The sequence below is a fragment of the Trachymyrmex septentrionalis genome, unplaced genomic scaffold (genome assembly GCF_001594115.1).
Source record: "Trachymyrmex septentrionalis isolate Tsep2-gDNA-1 unplaced genomic scaffold, Tsep1.0 scaffold312, whole genome shotgun sequence".
NCBI lineage: Eukaryota > Metazoa > Arthropoda > Insecta > Hymenoptera > Formicidae > Trachymyrmex > Trachymyrmex septentrionalis.
The window spans coordinates 268063-283884 of NW_017305477.1; the positions used below are offsets into that span (position 1 = coordinate 268063).

At 32.6% G+C, this 15822-nt stretch overlaps 2 protein-coding genes and 1 pseudogene across 6 annotated transcripts; all 3 read left to right on the forward strand.

The window, feature by feature from the left end:
• The first annotated feature begins 639 nt into the window (after nt 1–639).
• On the forward strand, nt 640–4403 carry LOC108749775 (annotated as a pseudogene).
• A 2154-nt stretch (nt 4404–6557) lies between these two features.
• Nucleotides 6558–10323, forward strand: LOC108749776 (alanine aminotransferase 2-like). The gene is given in 6 exon segments (XM_018488731.1): nt 6558–6599; nt 6601–6774; nt 7669–8001; nt 8697–9141; nt 9570–9835; nt 9906–10323. Coding segments are annotated over 6 exon segments (1539 nt in total). The 3' UTR covers nt 10185–10323.
• A 428-nt stretch (nt 10324–10751) lies between these two features.
• On the forward strand, nt 10752–15816 carry LOC108749777. 5 transcript variants are annotated; one of them, XM_018488732.1, is made up of 2 exons: nt 10752–10987; nt 15289–15816. In XM_018488732.1, exons 1-2 carry the CDS (start codon nt 10828–10830, stop codon nt 15717–15719), a joined length of 591 nt encoding a protein of 196 aa, XP_018344234.1. In that variant the 5' UTR covers nt 10752–10827; the 3' UTR covers nt 15720–15816. The 5 variants fall into 5 exon arrangements, 3 of the variants coding, with proteins under 3 accessions (XP_018344234.1, XP_018344236.1, XP_018344237.1); XM_018488734.1 differs by having other exon boundaries at nt 15292–15816; XR_001939390.1 differs by lacking the exon at nt 10752–10987 and adding an exon at nt 12774–12881.
• Nucleotides 15817–15822: the final 6 nt, after the last annotated feature.

A 15822-nucleotide genomic window follows, 5' to 3' on the forward strand; every position in this document is an offset into this window, starting at 1 on the left:
ATTTTTAGTGAAAAAATGGCTCTTTGCAAAAACTAATGAACATTTTAAACTCATTCAGGGTTAAATTTTTTCATCATCACGAGAGCTACATTTTTAAAAAATTTCAAAGTTTTGCGTTTAAATCTCAATGAACAGAGAGCGAATGAAAAAGACTTTTTTCAGTCATATTTTTTTTTTCTACTTAATTAATAGATCGATCTTAATGTTTCACATTTCATTTTGTGGGTATTTTTCGAATACTTACATTTTTCATACAACTTTTTTCCTATACAATTATCGACATCTTTTATTTTATATAAGCAAAAAAACCTGTTTTTTGCAATTGTCCGAATTTTTTTCGCATTTTTCCCGAGTTGCGAGTCTCAAATACATGCATTTCTTTTCTGATGGCCTTCCGAAAATTTCGTCGAGAGAAATGTCACTTTACAATGTTTTCATCACTTTAAAATGAATCGTTTTGAGAGACTTATTTCCACTAATGTAGATTAACTTTAATCTCGGTTCAACTTACTCTTCGTCTTTTTCTAATCTTTAAAACTAGAAAAAGACACAGAGTAAGTTCAACCGAGATTAATCTACATTGGAAATTTACACAGGCATAATTCTATTAGACTATGATCGAGATGACGAGGAGTAGGGATGGTGGACATATAAGAATCTTCCGCATCAATGCCATTCCAGTTGATTATTTTGTCGCGGTGTGGCATTGAACGCAGTGACGGTGATGACGGCGTCGAGCCCGCGCGATAAAGTCCTCACCGAGGACAACGTTTTCGTGAACCTGCGCAAAATGGAGCTTGCGATGTGTGGACCGCTGTTCTTTAGGGCACGGGAGATCGAAAAGGAGCTACAAAAAGTAAGGATAAACTGAGTCGGAACGATTTGTCAAGGATCATATGCTCATTCCAGAGCAAAATGGAATCTTCTTCAGCATACGTGTAAAAAAAAGAAGTGACATACAGGGTGTCCCAAAAATTCGCGACTTGAAATATTATAGCAAAAAAGTTATGGTATAGTAATAGCAATAAAATGTAGATGAAAAAGACAAAAAAAATATAGATAAGATACAGACAAAAAAGTAAATAATAAAATATAGATAAGCGCAATGCAGATTATCCAAATTATATCAGCATATAAATATTTATTCAGTAAACATTTAACCAATAAATTATTTTTTTCGCAAATCCTAAAATGTAAACAATTCAAATACAGCGTGTAAACATTTAATTTTAAATAAACATGTAACCAAATTACTTTGTTCGCAAGTAATAATGCGAAAACAATTCAATCACAGTGCGCGCAAACTTATTTAGGCTGTGTTCCAAAATTCATTGCCAGCGCTGAAATCTACAGGTTACGATACCTATATTATACATTTTCAGCACTGAATTTTCAACAGTGAATATGTATTTTGGAACACAGCCTTACTTAACACTAACAAATGATCAATTAGTGAGTGTAAGATAACACATATCTCGATGCAGCAGATATTATATTAAAGATTAGAAAATAATCCGTTATTTTCCATCACTGGTTTAGTTTCCACCTAAATCCTTAATTCAGTTCCACTTCGGTATAAATATAGATTTAATAATTAAGATTAAATATAATGTGTGATTTCACGCACGCACGCACGCACGCACGAATCAACAAATATAGATTGTTTCCATTAGAATGTATCCATTACATGTAAATTAGATTCCTGTATTGTATTCCTATATTGTGTACTCCTGTAGCTTATAGTCTCCATAAAGTTTGGAAAACTTTCAAAATTAATCACGAAGATCATATCTAAAATCGGTTCTCTTTGCCAGGGCTTTGAGAAACCCTTCAAGGAGTTGACCAAAATGAACACTGGCGACGCTCACGCGATGGGTCAGCAGCCTATTACGTTCTTACGGCAGGTGCTTACCCTGACAGTCTCGCCGAATTTGCTCAACGATCCGGGCTACCCGGAGGATGCAAAGAATCGCGCCCGAATGATCCTGAAAAATTGCAATGGCGGCAGCGTAGGCTCGTACTCGGAGTCGGTCGGTATCGAATATATTCGCAAGCATGTTGCACAGTACATTCAGGAACGAGATGGCGGTATCCCTTGCGATTATCATAACATTATCCTCTGGAACGGCGCTTCTATCGGTATTAAAGTATGTAGATTTCAAGGTTCTCTTGTTATTTGAAAAATCGTTTGAAAGCAATCTACCCAGTAAACACAAAGTTATATGTTACAACGTTATATGTAACGTACTGTTAATTTTTCACTTATGCTCAATTTCTTCATTTCCAGATAAGTTGCGGATAATCTTTTTCAGGAGGTATCTCCATTGTACACCGAGAGATATCTCTTGGAGATATCCCTCAGTTATCTAGAAGTGAAGAAATTGGGCATTAATAATATAATTAACTGTAATATAATACATGTGTTATATTACAGTTATACTGTTGAGTGAAAAATTACGACTAACAGGTACATATGTTGCATGTAATTTTGCGTTTGTTGGATAGTTATATATGGATAGTATATTTAATAAATAATGTTCTGACATGTAAGAATAAAATAGCAAATTTGAAAATGAAAATTAATTTTGAGTAAATAATATTGAAAAAATTGAAAATTTTTTTAATCTTATTATTCCACTTTATTTTTTCTATCATAATAATGAGCATGAAGGGTTATTTTATACGAATAATTATATATATTTATATATTAAACCAATTATTTTTACACACACATATATAATGCACGTTATACAAAATTAAAATTGATGTTTTAAACTTTGGTATTTTATAGACAGACTGAAAGGATAACAGCTGATTGACGTTCTACTATATTTTCTTTTATCGTAGCTTGTATAAGTTTCTTTTCAGTCATTCCTAAATCTATTCAACGAAAGGCTCGACGACAAACCATCCGGCGTGCTGATCCCATTTCCGCAGTATCCTCTATACTCGGCGACCATAACGGAGTTTGGTCTCGCTCAGATCGAGTACTATCTGAATGAAGACAATAAGTGGTCGCTAGAAGTCAGCGAACTAGAACGAGCATTAAGAGAAGTCAAGGATATGTGTAATCCTCGCGTGTTGGTGGTGATCAATCCCGGTAATCCAACCGGTCAAGTGTTGACTCGCAAGAACATCGAAAACGTCATCCGCTTCGCCCATAAACATCATCTGTTCTTACTGGCCGACGAGGTCTATCAGGACAACATATACGACAAAGACAGCGCATTCCATTCCTTCAAGAAAGTTATGACGGAGATGGGCGAGCCATATTTAAAGATGGAATTGGTATCATTTATGTCCATCTCGAAAGGTACGCGAAAAAAAAGTTTGAGAATCGAAACATTTTTAGAGATAGGAATCGCTAAAAACAATTTATTTGAAATATTAGACTTTCAAGACAATTTAATCAAGGGACATTGAATTCTTAAATTATGTCCGTAATAATTTATTGATTTAGTTGAAACATTGAACAGGAATATTTGATTTGAAAAATTATTGAATTTTGATTATCAAATTAAATTCATGAATAGATTTCTTAAGAAATTTCAGAAGCATTCCGGGCATTTTATTTTCAGGATATATGGGTGAATGCGGGATCCGTGGTGGTTACGCTGAAATTATCAACATGGACCCGGAAGTGATGAAGGTGCTATTGAAGTCGATCTCTGCGATGCTATGTCCTACCGTGCTCGGCCAGGTCGTAACGGATGTTGTGGTGAATCCACCGCGACCGAATGAGCTATCGTATGAGCAATTCCAGAAAGAGAAGAGGGAAACTCTACGCTCTCTAGCAGAGAGATCACAGCTCGTCGTTGACACACTCAATAGTATTCCAGGATATAAGGTGACTGTTCTTTTATAGGATAGTCAAGAAAAATTGCGCTGGACAGAGTTTTTGCAATGTCTTTGCTTTTCCTTTTCAGACGAATCCGGCGATGGGTGCGATGTATACGTTTCCACGTTTCGAACTGCCATCGAAAGCAATTGAGGCGGCGCGAGCGAAAAGCCAAGAACCAGACGTTTCCTACGCGTCCGAACTATTGGAGAACACTGGGATTTTAGTGATCCCGAGTTCGTGCTTCGGCCAGATACCTGGTACAAATCATTTCCGCACTACAATACTGCCACAAAAGAAGAAAATCAAATCAATGCTCGAATCGCTGAAGCAATTCCACATTAAATTTCTCGAGAAATACAGTTAAATAATACATTTCAATAGTTGAGAGAAAATTGAATTATGGAGAATAGGAATTAAATATTAATTATCCATAATGAGAGAAATGACTTCCTACGACTGTGCATATCCAAGTGAGAGTTCAGTTTTTGAACACTTAAGAACGTAACATATTTTTATTATGATTAATAATTTATTGAGACCGGTTATTCATTGTTGGTTCTTATTTTTAAATCATTTTAAGATCGTCTTAAGTAATGTCTTAAGAAACCTTTTTATTGGTTTATGACATCTTAAGACTGAAATATAAAAACTAATCAACTATAAATGTCGGTCAAATAAATAGTTATTGCATACAACGTTATTATTGAGTTTTGTAGAAATCTTGATAAAACTGTAAATTTGTATATGTAAATGTAAATAAAAAAATTAATTATTGCTAAAGAATTTGTATATATCTGATAGTTTTTGTAAATCAACAGAGGTCGATATTACGTAATAATTATTAAGAAAATAGGTTGAGTATATTAAATTTCAAGTTGCCGTATTTTTTAAAATGAAATATAATAAAATATGACATAACTATATACATAATACACTCCAGAAAAAAAGAGAAAGACAAAAGAGAAAGAGAAAGGAAGAGTGTATGTTAATTATAATTGTTTGTTAATACGTAACGCAAGGGCAAGACGTATATTATAAAGCGAGAGACGGAAATGACATGCTCCGATTACCTGCTCATCCACGTGCACTTATATAATGCGCTGGCTAATATATTAGCAATAAACGAAAAATACGCGATCGCGACAGTGTCATTAATGCGTTGGAGCAATGACAGCGCCGCGAGTGAAAAGTCTTTCAAAATAAAGGTAAATCACGTGTTACGTTATTCCTTTGACTAGCCCTTTATGCTTTGCGAAGAATATTTCACATGATGATATGTAAACGGTATTCATAACTCGATAAATTTTATAATTTATAATTTATAGAGAAGAAGATTATTTCATTAACCGGAAAAAATGCTCTAGACTATCACCCGAGGCTTATCACAATTTTAAATACAACCTTGACCAAAAATATTAGGCATTTACATTTTTTTATTTATCTGGAATTCTTTTACATGCATTGTTACTATTTTGGTTATCAATATCATATATAAATTTAAAGTGTTCTTAAAACTAAGTATAATTTACAGTAAATATCAATCTTTTTAAAATTTTAAATAGTGATTAATAAAGAGCCTAATATTTTTGGCTAAGGTATTTTTGTATAAGATTAGGCCGTATACATGCTCGTTATATATCGCCAAAGATCAGTGGAAAATTCCAAGTATTAGAAATATAAATGTGGTTATTAATCAGCATATGGTGTTTTAATCACATGAAAATTATAATTAATAATAAAAATAATTATTATCATAATTACATGTGAGTAATTATCATCATTATTATGATTGTGTTGCGATTATAGTGTTGCGATTAAATATATAGATTATATATTTAAACAAAATTTTTCAAATAATTTTTCAGAATTTTTATGTAGATTTTAGAATTTTTCAAAATTTCTGAGTCATTTTATAATTTTTTTAAAAATTCCTCAAATTTTTTATGCATATTGCAACATTTTTTAAGTTATAAAATATATTTTGATTTCTAATTTTTCATTTTATAATTTCTTATAAAATCTCATAAAAAAAAAGTTTAAGGTATTTTTTTTTTTAGAATTTATATATATAGATAATATATGTGAATAAAAATCTTAGAATAAGTAACTGCATATGATCTATCTAATACAGTTTATAATTTTTTTCTAACTTTTTGTTGAGTGTAAAATTGAAAACTGATGGTCAGATTCAGAAGAAAAAACATTTTTGCAAAAAAAAATATCAGACACATTCAAATATTAATTTACATGGGTGCAATAAACATTTTAAGAAAAAATAGCATTTAGGTATAGTAAATCTTAAAATCACAATAACATTATAATAAGACCACATGTATAATATTATAGTCATCTTTTATAATTTATCTTTTATTATCTACACTATTCCAATACTATGTTAAATAATTTAGAAACAAAAAAGAAACATTCTTAATTATAATATGTGCCTGCTAAAAAGCGACACAGTGTGACACAATGGATCATTATATACATCCTTATTGTTTGCCAATGTTAAACAAAGATGACATGATCACTGTGTGTCGCACTGTGCCGCTTGTTGGAAGGCACACATTATAACCTACGATTTCTTTTCTCATTTTTAGATCATTTTTGTGTTATTTCTATCATACTTTTAAAAGATAAAAAAGATTATAAAATATTCTTATGACTTTTATATTCTATCTGGGGATGGTGTGCTGATCGGGATGACGAGGTAGGGATGAACACACAAGAGTCTTCTGCATCGATGCGATTACAGCGATGTCAGCTTGTGTCTCGGCATGGCATCGAACGCAGTGACGATGACGGCGACGTCAAACCCACGCAATAAGGTTCTCACTGAGGACAATGTCTTCGTGAACCTTCGCAAAATGGAGTACGCGGTGCGCGGACCACTGTTCATCAGGGCACTGGAGATCGAAAAAGAGCTACAAAAAGTAAGTATAAAATGAGCCGGAACGAATCGTTTGTCAAGAACCGTATGTCATTCTAGAGCAGAATTGAATTATCTTACATATGCAAAAAAAGGAATGATATACAGTGTGTCCCAAAATTCACGACTTAAAATACTATAGCAAAAAAGTTTTGGTAGATATAATAAATATAGACAAAATACAGACAAAAAAGTAAATAATAAAATAGATGAGCGCAATCCAAATTATTCAAATTATATTAGCATATAAATATTTGTTCAGTAAGTATTTAACTAAATTATTTCTTTTGCAAATATTTTAAGATGAAAACAATTCAAAGATAGCATATAAACATTTAATAAACATGTAACCAAATTATTTTTTTTGCAAGTAATAATGTGAAAACAATTCATAATGTGCGCAAACTATTATTTAGCTAACATTAACAAACAATTAATGCGCGAATGTAAGATAACGCGTATCAATGCAGCAGATATTATATTCAAGGTTGGAAAGTAATCCGTTATTTTCCATCTATAATTGATTCAGTTTTTATCTAAACCCTCCTTTAGCTCCACTTCGGTGCAAATGAAATATTGATTGTTTCCATTAGAATGTATTCATTAGATATAAATTAGATTATATTGTACTTCTGTATATATAACTTATACTCTGTATCCAGATAGCACAGAGAGTTCAAAAGAGTTCAAAAAGAATTTAGTGATATGTCATCAATTCTGAATCATCAATTTTTTTCAAAAAAAGAATTCTTTTTGCATCTGAAAATAAATTCAGAATTGATGACGTCACAAAATTCTTTTTAAACTCTTTATCTGGGTAGCTTATAGTCTCCACAAAATTTAGAAAAGTTTTAAAATTAAACTCGAAGATCGTACCTAATATCATTTCTGTTTACAGGGCGTTGAAAAACCCTTCAAGGAGGTGCTCAAAATGAACACTGGCGACGCCCACGCGATGGGTCAGCAGCCTATCACGTTTCTGCGGCAGGTACTCACCCTGACGGTCTCGCCGAATTTGCTCAACGATCCGAGATATCCGGAAGATGCAAAAAATCGCGCCCGGATGATCCTGGAAAATTGCAATGGCGGTAGCGTAGGCTCATACCCGGAGACCAGAGGCATCGAGAGTATTCGCCAACACGTTGCGCAATACATTCAGGAACGTGACGACGGTATCCCCTGCGATTACCGCAATATTATCCTCTTGAACGGCGCTTCTATCGGTATCAAGGTACGTGCATTTCAAGGACCTCTTCTTGTTATTTGGAACGTCATTTAAAAGTAATCTACTCCGTAAACACAAAGTTACGTGTTGCAACGTTACTTTTCTAATTTATTTTTTTCTATCATAATAATGAACATGAATAATATTTTATACGAATAGTACATATTTATATATTAAATCAATCATTTTTATATATACAATATGCACGTTATACAAAATTAAAATTTGGCATTTTAAACTTTGGTATTTTGGGCAAACTGATAAGATAACAGCTGTGAACCTTATTGAAAAAAATCACATCGCAAAGTCGCGAAATGAAATCATGTAAATAAGACAAGTAAATTACGTAACGAATTGTCCCAAATCATTATGTGATTTTTTTAAGTGACATATTGTACGAATTTGCAAAAGTATCACATGATGATACGTTTTTTTTTCTTCTCTATTTGTATCACTCAATTCTTTAAAATTTGATAACTACAAAATCACATGATGGATGAAATTATTTCTATTATCATATGATTTTTCAAATAACGTAATTTTTAAAAATCACATTGATTTGAAACAATTCGTTACGTGATTTATTTGTCTTAATTACATTGTAATTAATTATCGATCAACTTTGTGACGTGATTTTTTTCCAGTAAGGGAATGCTATACTTTGTCTTCTTTTACCTCATGCTTATATGATTTTTTCCTAGTCATTCCTGAATCTATTCAACGAAAGAATCGACGACAAACCATCCGGCGTGCTGATCCCAATTCCGCAGTATCCTCTATACTCGGCGACCATAACGGAGTTTGGTCTCGCTCAGATCGAATACTACCTGGATGAGGACAACAAATGGTCGCTAGAAGTCAGCGAGCTAGAACGAGCGTTAAGAAAAGTCGAGGATACATGTAATCCTCGTGTACTGGTGGTGATCAATCCCGGTAATCCGACCGGCCAAGTATTGACTCGCAAGAACATCGAAAACGTCATCCGCTTCGCCCATAAACATCATCTGTTCTTATTGGCCGACGAAGTCTATCAGGATAACGTATACGACAAAGACAGCGCATTCCATTCCTTCAAGAAGGTCATGACAGAGATGGGCAAACCGTATTCAAAGATGGAACTTGCATCGTTTATGTCCATCTCGAAAGGTGTGCGAAAAAGAGTTCGCGAATCGAAACATAATTCGTTAAAAATCGCGAAGAGCAATTTATTTAAAATATATTAGACTTTCAAGACAGTTTAATCAAAAGATGTTGAATTCTTAAATATATAGTCGAAAATTTATTGAGTCAAAACACCGAACATCAATATTTGATTGGAGAAAATTTTTATTACTACATGGAGAGAATCTTTTGTTAAAGTTTACCCTGAAAATATGATAGACGTGGGACAACATTGTATTTCGAAGAATTTTAATGTAAATCTCTCTCATTCATTAATAAACTATAATACAATAAAATATAAAATAAGTTTGATTAATTTTACCACAGTTATCGTGTAGTTATCAAGTTAAATCCATGAATAGATTTTTCGGGAAATTTCAGAAGCATTCCGTGTTGAAGCATTTCGGTTTTAGGATATATGGGTGAGTGTGGGATCCGTGGCGGTTATGCTGAAATTGTCAACATGGATCCGAAAGTAATGAAGGTGCTATTGAAGTCAATTTCTACCATATGTCCTACCGTGCTCGGCCAGATTGTGTTGGACGTTGTAGTGACTCCACCGCGATCGAATGAGCCATCGTACGAGCTGTTCCAGAAGGAGAAGGAAAGAATCCTGCATTCACTTGCGGAGAAATCACAGCTCGTCGACGACATACTCAATAGTATTCCAGGATATAAGGTAACTATCCCTTCGCGAAATAATTAATGAAAGTTATTCGATATTTTTACAATATTTTTTTTCTTTCGAGCCCAATCCGCCGATGGGTGCGATGTACGCATTTCCACGCTTCGAACTGCCATCGAACGCGATTGAGGCAGCGCGAGCGAAAGGCCAAGAACCAGACGTCTTCTACGTGTCCGAATTATTGGAGAACACTGGGATTTTAGTGCTTCCGGGCTCATACTTCGGTCAGATACCTGGTACGAATCATTTCCGCACTACGATACTGCCGCAAAAGAAGAAAATCAAAACAATGCTCAAAGCACTGAAGCAATTCCACATCAAGTTTCTTGAGAAATACAGTTGAATAATAGATTTCCGGTGAGAAAAAAATCGACAAATTATGAAGAATAGGAATCATACAATGACCTCCTACGGTTGTGCATATCCAAGTGAAAGTTTAATTTTTGAACATATTAAGAACGTAAAATGTTTTTGTTATGATTAATAATTTATTGATCGATATTCATTGTTGGTTCTTATTTTTAGATCATTTTAAGTTTGCCTTATGTAATGTCTTAAGGATCGGTCCTCTTTATTGGTTTATGACATCTTAAGACTAAAATATAAAAAATTAATCGACTATGAATATCAATCAAATAAATAGTTATTGCATACAACGTTGTTATTGAGTTTTGTAGAAATTTTGATAAAACAGTAAATTTGTATATGTAAATGTAAATAAAAAAATTAATTATTACTAAAGAATTTGTATATATCTAATAGTTTGTTAAAACCAACAACGATCAATATTACATAGTAATTAATAAGAAAATAGGTTGAATATATTAAATTTCAGTTAAGTTGCTGTATTTTATTTTAAATAAAATAGAACATATTATATAATTTCATAATAGAAAGAAAAAAAGAAAAAGAGTGCACGTCAATTATCATTGTTTGTTAGTACGTAACGCACAGGCAAGGCGTATCTTATAAAGCGAGCGAAGGAGATGACCTGCTCCGACTACCTGCTTACCCACGTGCACTTATATAATGTACTGGCTAAAAATATGATACCAGCGATAAATGAAAAATACGCCACCGCGACAGTGTCGTTGGTGCGTTGGAGCAGTGACAGCGCAACGAGTGAGAAGCTTATCAAAATAAAGGGTGAGTCACATGTCGCGTTATCCCTTTAACTAGCCCTTTGTGCTTTGTGACGAATATTTCACACGATGATGTGTAAACAGTATTCGTAACTCGACACATTATATAATATAAGATTATTCCATTAACTAGGAAAAAATCTCTAGATTATCATCCGAAAGTTATCACAATCTTAAATACAGCCTTGGCCAAAAATATTAGGCATTTACATTTTTTTATTTATCTGGAATTCTTTTACATGCACTATTGTCAGTATTATATATAAGTTTAAAGGATTCTTGAAACTAACAATAAGAATAATTTGCAGTAAATATAAATCAATTTTTGAGTGAAAATTTCAAATAATGATAAATAAGAAGCCTACTATTTTTGGCTAAGGCTGTATATAAGATCAGGCCATGTATATGCTTGTTCATACATCGCAAAAGATTGATAAGATAAAATTCAAAGTGTCCGAAATGCAAGAGTGCTCATTAATCAGCATATGGGGTGCCATAGTAATACAATTATTGGCACAGTATCCCAATTAAGGAACACATAAATTCAAGAGAAAAAAATGACTTTATTTTGACGTCATGGAAATCAAAATGATGATTTTTTTTTACAAAATTTGACTTTATTATCGTTAAGTATCAAAATAGTCATTTTAATTTTTGGTGTCTTTATTGAGATTAGTTCAAGCATTATATTGGCCTAAATATTAGCCAATTGCAACGTTTAACCAATAAGTCTGGTGTTGCTTGAAATTTTCAAAAAATTTTGCGCTTAAAGTGAGATAAATGAAATAAAAGAAAAAAAACGAAGATATTAAGCGCAAAAAGTGAGAAACAATGCAAATAGAATTAATGTATCGTAAATAAATTATTATTGGGGTATTCACGATCGACGGACGTTCGTTTGTCGTGAACGTTGAAAATCCGACATATGATCATCGCGGCAGATTATTTTCGTCATAGACGATGACGTAGCGCATCTTGTTATTCGTGATTTGTATCAACTAAACATGAGATAAAGTCGCGAAGGGGCTTGCATCAGTTCATAAGTCTGTTTCGAGGTTTATAGTACAAAGATCGTGATCTTGGTGACCGGAATGATAATTTTCTGAATGATAATTCTGATTGCACAACTAATGCCAAATTTATTTCTCCGTTTCGATAAGTTAACGTATTTGCATCTGAAATGTGCACTATAAAATACATTGCGTGTACAAATCTAATAAAATATATATCTGAATGTGTTATAATAATATACTGCAATAAGTTAAGTTATTTACTAGACCGCTACATGAATAATTCAAATAAATAGAGAAAAGGTTAATATGATCGAGATTTTGGAGAGACTGTAATCATGTTTGTAAATAGAAATTTTAATTAAATTTTTAGTTATAATAATATGTATAAGTTCTTCACAGAGTTTTAATAAGATGCATTATAATATCAAATCGACAAATCAATTTATAATTGTGATATTATTATTTCAAGTTTATGATTATGTTTCGACAGTTTATATAACTAAAGAATGTATTTAGAATTTGTATTTAAAAATATTATTATCAAAATCTATTCATACTAGCTCTTTTCTTACTTATTTTATGTTATATATACATATATATAATATAAAATTTTAAATGTGATTTTACGTCCGAGGAATCACACAAAAATCATGATTAAATAATTTCATTGCCGTTCTTTCACTTTTTTGAATTCGCTTTGAAACTGATTTCAAAAATAGTTGTCGATTCTCGATCCGTGGAATAGTATCAAATGATAAACAATTCAGACAACATGCGCAAGCGCACTTTGCGAATCGCTCACTCGCTTGGAAGTTAATTTTTAGGAAGACGATCCAGTGTTATCGCGAAACTCGTTTCTTGCACTCGACTCTACAAAAATTTTGGGTGTGTAACTTTCTGACAATTTCATACTTGAAGTAATTATTGTGGAATCTGTTATCACAAAATATGTGTAGTAACACAAAGCTCCTATTCAATGTTATTATCGGAGAACAGACGAAAGTCAAGGATTCCAAGAGTATGGCCAATATTTATAGTCAGTTTTTATTTTTAAAATTGTCTTATACATATATAAGTACAGAGTCTTACAATAGCAATAGCGATAGAAATAGCGATAGCGATAGAAACAGAGAAATTCAACATACGGGAATGCATATGTCAATGCACATAAAAATATTTTGACAATAATTTAACATATACATTTCCGTATGTTGGATTCCTCTATTCCTTTCGCTATCGCTATTGCTATCGTTATTTTTATTGCTATTGCTGTTGCCTTCGTATTGTGTTTAGGCCTTTAAGATGCCATAAAAAATCACAGAGGCGCATTGAAAATCTTCAAATAAGGTTTTTAAATAATAATCATCTTTCTCTCTCATTTCATTTTATTTTGTGTACGGTAATTTAATGTTATGTTTAAAATCATCTCGAGTATGATTTCGAAAAAATTCCCATCAAACACTGAATATAACTGCTATATAATGTAAATATTAAATATAGGTATGTATTTTATGTGAGTATACTCCAAAAAATGTGGATATAAAATTTATATCCATTTTTAGAATATATATTGTACAGCAGTTATCTTCTGTGTTTGCTGAGAATATACTGTTATTTGAAGGCTCTGCTTTCGCATTCTATTTGCTTATACTCTATATCACAGCTATTTATTTACGTTTCATATATGCTACATATATTTGCTTTTTGCGTTTGGTTTATCGCTTTTGCCGTATTTTATTTTGTCCACATTTTATCTGTTTTTAATAATTATGTCATATTATTTTTTTGTATATTTCCTTTCTGTATATTCCTTTTTGTATATTTTCTTTAATCTCTGATAGGCATCAAATTAGTAGTTTTACCGATCCCTTTATAATACTTTTTGTGTGCACACGTCTGTCTTATGTAAATTACTACGAGTCCGTGGTGATCCGTATCAGCGAGCGTACATAATAATCGATACACAATGTCCGTCTTACACATCTACGTTCCACTTAACTTTATTTATTCTAATGGTTTATCATACTTATGTGGACACACTTGTTTGAATAATTTACATATGATTTTTGAACTTTTTCAAGAGATACGAAACACATTTGTCTGTTCAATCGTATGTGTATAATATCGAGTTCTACATCAAGACTGACCCAAACTGTGATTATAATGAATATGCGAATATTTCCGATAATTAATTTTGTTTGCGATTTTTTTTTTGATAAGTTAATATCTGAAAAGGGTTCGATCCGGTAGCCGAAACTTGTAATTTTTATCTCTCTTTATTTGTATTATATTCTTTTAATTGTGTAATTTTTTTAAAGAAATATGTTGACTTTTACTTTGCCCTTTATTTATTATTGTTTATTAAATTACTACTGTTATTTTATATATTTAATAATTATTAAAATGCTGCTAAAATATACCTTAAAAGAGAAAAATTGTTTCGAAATATTGGAAAATATAAATAATAAATGTTAGCTAATTAGCATATTAACACTATGGTGTTGAAAAATAATTTCATAAATAATAATTAGAGAATTCGCTATTTAATAGCGGAAATATTAAGAAAGGTCATTATACAATACTTACAAGAGCGATAATATCACTTTCTTCTTCATTATTTGATATTAATGGGATGTGCAAAATGTTAATTGATGTTTTTTAGATAGAGATTTTCCAACATATCATTTGCAGTATTTAAAAATAATAGTAATTTTTCATTATTTTTGGAAACGATTTGCCTCAGTTAACATACAACTAAAATTATACATCACAATTCCATTACAAATATATCAAGGAAAAAGATAAATTTGATTATCTCTCTCTCTCTCTCTCTCTCTCTCTCTCTCTCTCTCTCATGGCTTTTATATTTATTATTGTTCCAACATAAACACACTCTTATGCCCGTTTCTACTAATGTAGATTAACTTTCTCGTTTCAACTTACTCTTTATCTTTTCCTAATTATAAGAATTCAAATCAAGATTTTTCTTTTCTTTTCCTAATTCTTAGAGTTAAATAAAGATAAACAGTATCCCAAGAAACACAAAATGACTATTTTAACGTCACGAAAGTTAAAATGATAATTTTTTTATTACAAAATTTTACTGTTTATTGATGTTAAAAACTAAAAGAAAATCATTTTGATTTTTTATTGTTGATGTTGACTTTTTTGTGTTCCTTAGAAAGTTAAATTAAAGTTAAAGTTAATCTTGTATAGTGAAATTGTATTGTATAGTGAAATTAAACTTAAATCGACCGAGTATTCAATCTCTTTTTCTTCTGTCTTTTTTCAGCAGAACGAATCTCTCTACCCGGCCGCATTCGTATTTACGCGGGTCATCTCCGTCACCCGAATCGTCGACATCGTCGGCGCGTCCCCAGGTGGCGTGCCACTTGGATCGAACTTCGTACCGCCGTTAACATCGTTAACTCTCGAACGACCTCCTCCGCTGTTTTCTCCTGCCTCCTCACCGTCCCTTGCATCCAGTATTCGCTGCAATCGCTGAGCGTCGAGCAAACAACGTCGAGCGACGCGGTGTGCGTGCGTTGCGTACATAATTTCGTATTCCGCGTCGATTCTCGTTCGACTCGCCTCGATTCCGCTCGCGCGCGCGCGCGCGTGCGCATCCCGCCACGCGTACTGCAGTTTTCGCGGAGTCGAAGAGCAGAAGAGTCGGCCGCACCGGAGCTAGATCCGCTCCGGAGGAATTTCGTGCGGCGATGAGCGACGCGAGATAGAGGAAAACGTAGACGAAGGGGAAAAAGCGGACGCTGATTAATCAGCGAGTGATAAACGAAAGAGAAAGAGAGAGAGAGAGAGAGAGAGA